At 45.6% G+C, this 10439-nt stretch overlaps 1 protein-coding gene across 1 annotated transcript in view; it reads right to left on the reverse strand.

The window, feature by feature from the left end:
• Window positions 1-9980, reverse strand: part of Pkd2l1 (polycystin 2 like 1, transient receptor potential cation channel) — a 37203-nt gene extending 27223 nt beyond the window's left edge. Inside the window, exons 1-2 of the mRNA XM_076922079.1 lie at window positions 9659-9980; window positions 9050-9163 (exon numbers count right to left, since the gene is read on the reverse strand). Of these exons, the coding sequence (XP_076778194.1) occupies window positions 9050-9163; window positions 9659-9893 (349 nt within the window). The 5' untranslated portion in view covers window positions 9894-9980. The remainder of the gene's footprint in view (window positions 1-9049; window positions 9164-9658) is intronic.
• Between the last annotated feature and the right edge of the window lie 459 nt (window positions 9981-10439).

Here is a 10439-nt window from a genome sequence, read left to right on the forward strand (position 1 = left end):
TCAAGAGCCTGCAGCTGTGATTCTTTCTGGAGTGAGGTAGCTCCTCTCTAGGCTGATTGATTCAACCTGGCTTTTCTCAGTTTCTCCTGATTTACTCTGTTTGACCTCAGACTAACTCTAGCAATCTGTTCTAATTTTCTGGCTCCTTCTAATTCTCTGGCTCCTTCTATCTTTAACTGTGTCTAGCTTGTTCTCTCTTTAACCTGTCTGCAAAACTCACCTGGTAAAGCTGCCTCCTCTCTCTGTCTTCTCTCTGCACTGCCCCCTAAGCAGCTTGCTTCCCTTTCCTCTCTCCTCTTGTGAGAGTTGGCATATCCTACTTTGTCAAATTTTTCACTTGTCTGCCACTCAATTAGACATCACTTTCAAACACAGGTGCTTTCTCCTACAAACTAACTTTATACCTTCACTGTCTGGGATTAAAGATTTGTGCTAAGGGCATACCTGTATTCTAGCCGAAAGAATTAAAGGCGTTCACTAAGGGCTGAGCCACACCACAATAAGGAATAGGTATTTTCAGTAAACAACACAATTTTGAGCTTCATAGTGTGATTAAATATCCTGTAACAGCTACTGGCTGGCTTCCCATGGCTTGCTTAGCCTGCTTTCTTGTAGCACCCAGGACCATCAACCCAGGGATTGTACCACCCACAATGAGCCGGGTTTTCTTCATCAATTAATTGATCAATCATCAATTCAAAATATGCACCACAGCCTTTCCCACCAGCCAACCTAGCTGGGGCATTTTTCTCAGTTGTACTTCCTGCTTTCCAAATAATGTCAGATTGGGTCAAGATGACATAAAATAGCCAGCTCACCACCCTACCACCTTTCCGATGCTACCATATCTTACCCCTTTTCCTGTTGCCTGCTGGGGAATCAGAGACAGCTTGGCTGTGGACTCCTTCAAGATCTCTAAAAAAAACTATCTCTACTCTGCCACATGAACCTGAATTCTTCAGAATCTTTGCCATGCTATCTATTTATGGTGCTGAGGCCTGAACTCTCCTCAGAGCCTCTACCATGCAGCTGTCTGTCTGTCGGTCTGTCTGTTTACCCACGGTGTTAATAACTCTTCTAATAGACCTCTTTGTTGTTGTTGTTTTTTAATTTCTTAAGATTTTATTTATTTTTATTTTATGTGTATGGATGTTCTGTCGGAATGTATGCATTCAGTGCCCATGGAGGCCAGAGGAGGATGTTAGATCTTCTGGGACTGGAGTTATAGATGGTAGCGAGCTGCCACCTGAATTCTAGGAGTTGGACCTGGGTCCTCTGGAAGAGCAGCCAGTGCTCTTAACCACTGAGCCACCTGTCCAGCCCTAATAAACTTTTTTTTTACTCCAAAATATAATCTGCCTCAGTGCCCCTCTTGAACCTTACACCCAAGACCTTTGGACTCATAAGCAGAGTTCTCTGTGAATTGTATAGCTCAGTATCGGTGCTTTGCTCAGAGTCATTCAGCGTGGGAGATATGGAGCAAGCACTCAGACTGGTACCGTATGGTACAAGCAGCCTCCTTTTAATCCCTGGCCACTTATGCCAGTGGGACCAGAGCCCAATCGCACCTACAGCAAGCCAGAGTCTGGGGATTTCAGTACCTACCGTTCTTACCTGTGTTTTAATGTAGAATGACAACTGCTATCTGTCGAGGGCCTAATCCAGGCACTGAGTACCCTCTTTGCTTCTACCAACAGCAAATAGGCAGACATCAGGTTCTCTTGAGTAGGAGGTCAAGGCTCAAAGAAGTTCAAGTATCCCCACCTCTATGGCTAATAACTGGGAGCATCATTCCTTGAGTCAGGTGGCCTTACTCCAGGCCATGCTTCCTCCAATCACTGATGGCATGGCCCCATGTGACCAGTTAACTTATACTATCATAACAACCACTCAGGAGCTCACCCTCATTGGAGCTCCCACAAACATTCTGTTTCTTGCCTAGTCAATTCTAGAAGTGTGCAGTTACGAAAGGCAATTTCCCCTAGTATTCTGATGAAGTAAAACTCTACCTGAACCTTGAATCCTACTGAAAGAAATTAAGAGTGATGGCTTGGTGAGATGGCTCAGAGGGAAAAGGCAACTGCCACTGAGCCTCATGGCTGAGCTTGGCTCCCTATAACCCACATGATGAAAAGAGGGAACTGACTCTGGCAAGTTGGCCTCTTATCTCCATGGGTGCCCCAAATACATGTTTAAAAAACAAAACAAAGCAAGACAGAGTAAGGGAAGGCAGATACGCTTCTCCAGAGCCAGCAATGACAAGGTGCTATCAAGCCACATTTATTGATGAGTAGACAGGAGTCATAAAAGGCTGAGGGTCTCTATACTCCTTCCCAACTCCATGGTAACCAGAGCCAGCCTAGGTCATGGCTCAGAGCCTCTCCTATATAGGGACAGTCCCAGGTGCACCTTTGAGATAACAAAAATGCTTCCTAAAACAAACAGCCATTGTTTCTACACAAAGACTTCAGTGTTTCCTCCATCAACAAAAGACCATAGCCGTTCCTCCAAGAAGACAAAGGGATGGAAACTCTTTTATAAATATCACGGGAGGCAGTGAGGTGGAGGGAGGGGCAGGACCATCATTCACTCCCCTGATGTCCCTGCTGGACAATGGTGGAGACTGGATGGACGCCACTAACGTAGGTCTTTCTGAACGGTGGATCACTCCTGTACTATTCACGAAGACAAGGATGACGTTTTCTGATCTTTCGCATGGAAATAATGATATCTATCTCTTACAGAAGTGCAGTCATGGTCAAGTGAAGTCACAGGTGTGGGGTTCTTTGTGGGGTTTCAGGGCTGCATTATGACATTATTAAGAGATTGATGGCTCCCCCATGTTGCCTGGCTAAAGAAGATAGCTCTGTGTTAGCCAAATGAGTCACCAAATAGTCATGGAGTTCCTAGAGCAAAACATAAGGGAGAGGGCATTGGGTTGGCATGGCTGTCTGCAATAGTTAGTTCTCTGGGGTTCATCCCAGGCCCAATTGCTATGCAGGTGATGTCCAGCTTTGTAGACTACTTCTCCCACTCCTAGGATTCCAGTTTTTGAAATGAAAGTCCTCATTGTTAAACCATTCCTGTCATGGTTTAACAGTTCTTCATTCCTAAAACCTCCCTTTCCCCCGACAATGTCTGTCTTGTGCAATTTATACACAATTGGTATAAATAACAAAGGAGACATAAGAAAACTGTTTATCCCTACTATACATCAAAAGAAGAAAATTAAGGCAGATTGTTGTATCATTTAATACCTACTTAGTACTGATACTTACGAATGAGAATATCTAATCTTCATAGAGTCTTCCACTGCTGTGGTCTTATAGGCATAGCATTGTAATAAATGTGTGTAATGCTTAACTAAGGCAAATGGCCACACAGCATTAAGAAGATATTCTCATTTTGGGGCTTAGACATGCTCCAAAGCTCCTTAGACATGCCCTGGGAACAAATTTAACAGAAGCAAGAGAAGGCAACAGGTCTGGACATATTTACCCATAATAAATACTTAAGTAGTAAGGGAAAATTTTAATTAGTGAATCTTAATTTTAATTTAATATAGCTGTGCTAATCAAATTAAAATATATTAACTATTCAAAAACATAAGAGAATATGGCTATGTGAAAGGGTAGAATGTGTATACTTATGGATAAATGTTGGTAATATAAAAAAATTAGATGCCCTGGACGGGATGGAGGTGAATTATAAATAAAAATGTTCTTATTTTTATTTTATTTTTTGTTTTTTTGAAACAAAGTTTCTCTGTATAGCCCTGGCTGTCCTGAAACTCACTCTGTAGACCAGGCTGGCCTCGAACTCAGAAATCCGCCTGTCTCTGCCTAGTGCTGGGATTAAAGGCGTGCACCACCACGCCTGGCAATAAAAATGTTCTTTAGGCTGGTGGTGACAGGGCTTTTAATCCCAGCACTCGTGAAGCAAAGGCAGGTGAATGTCTGGGAGCTCAAGGCCAGGCTGGTCTACAAAGTGAGTTCCAGGACAGCCAAGGCTACACAGAGAAACCTTGTCTCAAAACCAAACCAAACCAAACCAAACAAAAGTTCTTGTGTTTTAAATATAGCAATAGAAGAAAGAGTGTAGGTAGCAGTGTAGCAGCATTCTCCTAAGGTTCTACTTCTGTTAGGGTAGGGAAGGGAGCTGTCAACTAGATGAAGATGGGATGCTGATGGGATGAGGATGAGGATGAGGATGGGATGCTGATGAGGATGGGATGCTGATGAGGATGGGATGAGGATGGGATGAGGATGAGGAAGGGATGCTGATGGGATGAGGATGGGATGCTGATGGGATGAGGATGGGATGAGGATGAGGATGGGATGAGGATGGGGTGCTGATGGGATGAGGATGGGATGCTGATGAGGATGAGGATGGGATGCTGACGACAAACAGCACTTCTTCCATAGCACTGAGTTACGATGTGCTGGGTGACAATAAGGTAATGTTTGCATGCAGGACCCAGGGTGCTCACTCAAACCCTCAACCTTGGAGGTGGGCAGCTGGTTTCCTGCTTCTTCTCCTCACTTCCTGTCCACAGGGAAGCTCTTTGTCATCCAGAAAATTTTCCTTATTTGTGAAATGGAGTACAAATTAAACTAGTTTTGCAGAAACCTTGAGAGAGTTGGTGACACAGTTGCTTCTGAAACTGATCAGTGAGGCCCACTGTTTCTGTTCTCACCAATGGAGGTGGTAAACTGAGGCCTTCTGCAGAAATTGCTAACCTAAAGGGCTGGAGTCTATAGAAGGATCCTCTAATAATACTGTTTCTCTAGGTAGAACCAAACACAATTTCTAAAGGCATTTTCATACACAGTATTATCTCTTTGTGTTTATTTTATGTGAGTGCTTTCCTACACATATGTAAACGCAGCACATCCGTACAGCACCTTTGGAGGCCTGAAAAGGGAATCAGATTCCCCCAACTTCGGTTATAGATTTCTGTGAGCTGCTCTGTGGGTGCTGGGACTCGAACCTGATCCTCTGCAAGAGCAACTGGGTTCTTAACCACTGAACCATCTCTCTCATCCCTTCTTTATTTTTAAAATGACAGATAATTCTTGCATGAATAGATGGGGCATCGTGATGTTTCCTTACTTACCTATGCTATGTAAAACAGCCATTACATCCAATACTTGTCAAGATTGTGTGTGTGGTGTGTGTGTGTGTGTGTGTGTGTGTGTGTGTGTGTTTAAAAAATGCTTAAAACTTATTTAGCTATTTCAAAGTTTATAGTGCTTTTTAAATTAACTTTACAGTTATTTTTGTTGTTTGAGTTTGTTTGTTTGTCTGTCTGTCTGTTTGTTTGTTTGAAGAGGTTTCACTATGTAGCTCTGGCTGGCCTGGAACTGGCTGGGTAGTCCAGGCTAGTCTCAAACTCAAGCAATCTGCCTGCCTCTGCTTCTTGAATGCTGGACTTAAAGATGTGTGTCAGTTCTCCTGTCCTAATGAAGGCTACGTTTAATAAATACATTTTAAGAAGTAAAGACCAGCAGGATGGTTCAGCAATGGGGAATTTGCTTAGCATGTATGAGGTCCTCCTGGGCTTAGGACTCGGTACTAAGTAAAGCAGCAACACAAACACTGAGGCTGATCGCAGTACTCAGAAGAGAAAGGCTAACCTGGGCTGCCTATCTCCACAAACAAACAACAGAGTAACTGAATAAAGCTAGACTTTTGTTTTGTTTTTTGCCTTGTTTGTTTGTTTTGAAACAGGATTTCTTTATAGTACTGGCTGTTCCGGAATTCTCTGTGTAGACCAGGCTGGCCTCAAACTCATAGAGATTCTCCTGCCTCTGCCTCCCTAGTGTTGGGATTAAAAGTGAGAACTACCATGCCCTGCCTGTTTATTTTTTTAACAGCAGTTGTAGGTTCACTATGTAGTTGAATCAAAGGCTCAGAGATTTCCCATAGTCCTCTGGCCCCATGTAAACAGCCACTTTCTGCATGAAAATGCCAATCAGAAAGATACACTGGTTGTAAATCAAGCCGACACTGTGTGACTGACACATGGAGTTGCCCGGAGTACTTTTAAAACCCTCTTCGTCTGTTTATCTCTCTCTACCTTCAACCCCAGTAACCCTTGACAGTTCGTGTTTTCTAGACCACCATGTAGTCGGAATCCCAGAGTATGTAATGTTTTCACAGACTTCTTTCTTAAAAGGCTTTTTAAAAAATTATTTTAAAAGCTAGGCTAGGGGACCATGTGGAAGTGTTATAATTCCACTTTTGAATAAGAATACAGGATAATTTTTTTCAGAGACTGTGTGATGTACTTCCTGTATGATATCCCCAGATGTAATTTAGTTATACTGTATAGAAATTTTGTAGGTTTGTAGAAAGGAAGTTGAGCTGTATTACCATTCAGATAAAGTGTCAGGAGACTCACAGCATCAGGAGAAATGAGAGAGCAAGGCTTCGGGTCTAAAGAAGCACTTCACGAGGAAAGAGAAAGGCATCACAGCCACCGGGGTGAGGGAGCACAAAGGGTGAGGCAGGTGAGGCAGGCGAGGCAGGCGAGGCAGATCCTTCAGTTTAGAGAAAGCTAAGAGGTTTTCATGGAAATGTATGTATAAGTTCCATGACATGAAGCCTCTGTGAGACTAAGAATTCATAATTAAAGCCTGCCTTATGCTTGGGCAGTAGGGAGCAGGGCAAGTTGGTAAACGCATAGAGGAGGGAGAGAATTCAGTCAGATCTGTGAGAGCTACCAAGTCATAACATGCCTGCTTACAACAGAAGTAATGACGCCACAGGGCACCGTGCCAGTCAGATGCCTTTTGGTATATTCCAGTGAAGGGCATCAAACTGATCGGAGCTTAGATAGGCAACTGCACTGTGAGCACTCTGAAACTGTTGTCACAGCATGCCAGCTGAGCAAGTGACCCATATAATGGCCACATAGCCCTGCTGGGTCAGGTAGGTACAGAAGGGGAAAAGACATCTAAAGAAGTTACGAATAGTACAAGGTCCCCCAAGAGGAAAATGACAGTGGCGTGTTTGAACCTAAATCTGCAAACTCAGAGCCCAGACTTCAGTCTCTACCTAAGCCACCCTTGGTCACTGTGTAACAGTGACTCCTTTGATGAGAAAAAAGAAATTCCCGAAGTTGGAGACCAGGCTGCCTAAGAGCAAAGATGATCACTGCACATTCATCCCAACACTTGGAGCTGCGACTTTGAACAGTAACACAGACACATAGAGTGCAAAAGAGAAGAGTCTAGAAGTGACGTTAGCTCTTGAAACAGAAAGTCGAGTATATGCCTCCTGTCTAGTGTTTGGCAGAGACAGGGGCTCCATACTTGGAGAAAGTAGAGCTGTCCACAGTGAAATTGGCTTCCTGTGAGAAGGAAAATACTCTTTGGTATCCCCAGAGCTGGGCTGGTGGGATAGCAGACAGAAGCCCATGGGAGATGTCATGATGAAGTGATGCTGAATCATCTATCTACTTGACTGGCACCGCCATCTAAATCATCCTCTAGGATTCTCTAATAGTAAGTGATCCTGGCCCAGGAGGCAAACTCAAGCCAGTCCCAGACCACTGGTCCTGATGAGAGCAGTGAGCTCACAAGACTTAAAAATACCAGGCAGACAAGGCTCATGCTTCCATCCCCACCCTCAGCTCCCCCCCCATACCCAGGAGTCCAGGATGGTCAACAGTGATCGACTCTGGAGAGTTGGGAAACTGCTAACCCCATTCAAAAGCTTATGTATCTGGATGGCAGTCACTTGCACAAAGAAAGGGCTTTGTTTCTGAGCTTTGGCTGTTGTGACAGGGTGTAAGGAGGGGAGGAGCATCCTGCCCTGACAGATGGTGACCACAGAAAATCAACACATCAAGTCTCTCTGGTAGTCATGTGCTCAAAGGGTTTGAATGGGGCCCACAACCTGTGTCCCATCACCTCTGATTCAAGCTACACTGCTTGCTTTAGGAGGGAAAGACTCCAAGAAGCACAGGGTAGCCCCCACCTCCAGCACATCTAATCAACCACCAGAGGAATTCGCAACTATGGTGGCAGGCCCAGATGAAGCTTCCATTCACACCTCTTTTATCAGACCTTTACACTCACTTGCCAATGATTCGGGCATCCTAAGAAGCTCTGACAAGACAGATGCTGCAGTTGAGGTACAAGCTGCAGCTTTGGTCACAAATGCCAGCTGCTCTACAACTCTAACTGAATACAGCATGGGTCCCCTCACCTACAGGCCAAGTAGCATCTGTGTGTTCCAGCTCTCTCTCAGCCTGCATTGTGGTCTTTCTACTTACTTCTCTGAACCTGGACACCAACGTTCCCCAGCTAGCATGCCCACTTGTATGGAGCAGGCCACACTATTGAACCCCAACCCTCTCCTCAGGAACTCTCTAAGGCCTGAATCATTTTCTTTTCCCGCCCTAAGAAACATGGATCATATGTTACACAATAATCCAATCACACAAAACCCACTAAATAGAAAGGGGGACCCTCGGCCCTTTACAAAGGGCTAAACATTTCCACCTGTCGACACAACACTGCGGCTGCTGGCTCAGTAGTAGGCACTTGAACTTGAAAATCAGGTTACCAGGCTGATGAGACGGCTCAGCTCAGCTCACCAGTACCAAGAGTACCAACTGCTCTTCAGGAGGTCATAATTCCAGCAACCACATGGAGGCTCACAACCATCCATAATGAAATCTGATGCCCTCATATGGGTGTCTGAAGACAACTACAGCAGACTTTGGGCTGGAGTGAGTGGGGGCCCGAGCAAGTGGGTCCCAGAGGGTTGGAGCAAGAGGGAGAAAGGGAGGGAAAAAAGAAGGAAATCAGGTTACCTAGTAATTTGAGAGGAATCTCCTTTTATTAACAATATTTCTTCCCACCAGGTTCCCTCCATTGAACTCAGTGTGAGAAACCACAGCAATTGTATATTGGTGTATTCACAAAGTTCCCAGCATCCACCTGCCTCGAAGAAATGAATGTTGTTGCCCTGGAGGTACAGACATTTCACACACTCGTGCCTCTCACAGGCAGATGTCCACAGGACAGTGGCTACTCACACAGACAGACATCCACGAGGAACACGATGTACACCACAAGCTCCCTCAGGGTGGTCTTGACATAAAGCTCTCTGTTCTCGGCTGTGTTCTCAGTCAGCGTTGTCCCCCATAGTCCTACGGGTGTAGAAAGAAGCCCGGAGTCCCCAGTAGCACATCTTTTTAGTTATCCACTCCTACCTGTCCCTACCCCATCTCCACTGGTCCTTCCTCATCCATCCAGTAACCCCTGGGATCTTACTACAATGCTCACACCCGTCTGCTCTCCTACAAAGTCCCTGTGGGAGATGGGGTGAGGATACTGGGTCTGAGTGAGGCTGTGAGCAGGGTGTGCATCTATTTCAGGTGGAATGGTTTAGAGCCTCCTTACCTCAGTGTTCCATACACCAATCACACTCCCCTACTACCTCTGATCCCCAGGTAATGACTGTGCTAAGTGAGCTTTCTAGAAGACCAGGAGCCAGGTGTCTGTCCTGGGCAAGGAACTCTAACACAAGCAAATCGCAGACACCAAGATTTCTTCTTTGGGTCATTTTTGTCCCCCTCTCAAACCTAAGGTGGTCCCTTCTCTGACTCTAACTCCCCAGGAAAACCTCTCCTCATGCTCCGTACCTCTGATGCTCTGACAGATACAGAGACAGCAGCTGGATACCAGGGTTCTCTGTGTCCTCTCCTGGCGTCTGACCTCTGGCTTTTTCGGTTGAGTCTCAGGGAAAGCCACACTGGAGACAGTGCAGATCCTCAGGGTCCCATTTGGGGAAGGAGGGTTGCTGTAGGCAGGATTGTCCCAGGCTCTGCTCCCCTGTGTTTGCAGCTCCTGCTTCTTGGGACTTTCCATAATGTCCATGGGGACAGGAGGTAGAAACCCACCACCACAGGTGCCCACTCTCACGGGAACAAAAACCCAGACTGACACAGGCAGCAGAGAGACCAGGGGGTGGTGTCTAAGAGCAGCTGCTCCTGTCAGCCTCTGTCTCTTGTCTGGGTGGGGAGGCTGAACTCTCACAGGAGAGGGAGCAGGACACCAATGGTCATCAATCATTCAGATCTCTCTCTCTCTCTCTCTCTCTCTCTCTCTCTCTCTCTCTCTCTCTCTCTTTCTCTCTCTCTCTCTCCCTCTCCCCAGGACACAAAAGAAGGGGAACTATAAGGGAACTGGAATTGGGAATTAAAGTGAGGAGAGAAAAGTGTGTGAGGATGTTATGCAGACAGACTAGAAGGAGGAGGGAGACGGGCAATGCTAGGACCAGACAGAACCTACAATAGGATGTTCAAACTTCCAACTGTTGAGTTGGTCAAAGGGTGGGGTCAGGGGTGGGGGGGATTAGGGGGAGAGGAGCTGGGAGAAGAAAGGGCTGCAAATCTGTGTGGGCGTGGTCTAATATCACTTTTT

This window comes from Arvicanthis niloticus, chromosome 1 (assembly GCF_011762505.2).
Source record: "Arvicanthis niloticus isolate mArvNil1 chromosome 1, mArvNil1.pat.X, whole genome shotgun sequence".
Taxonomy (NCBI): domain Eukaryota; kingdom Metazoa; phylum Chordata; class Mammalia; order Rodentia; family Muridae; genus Arvicanthis; species Arvicanthis niloticus.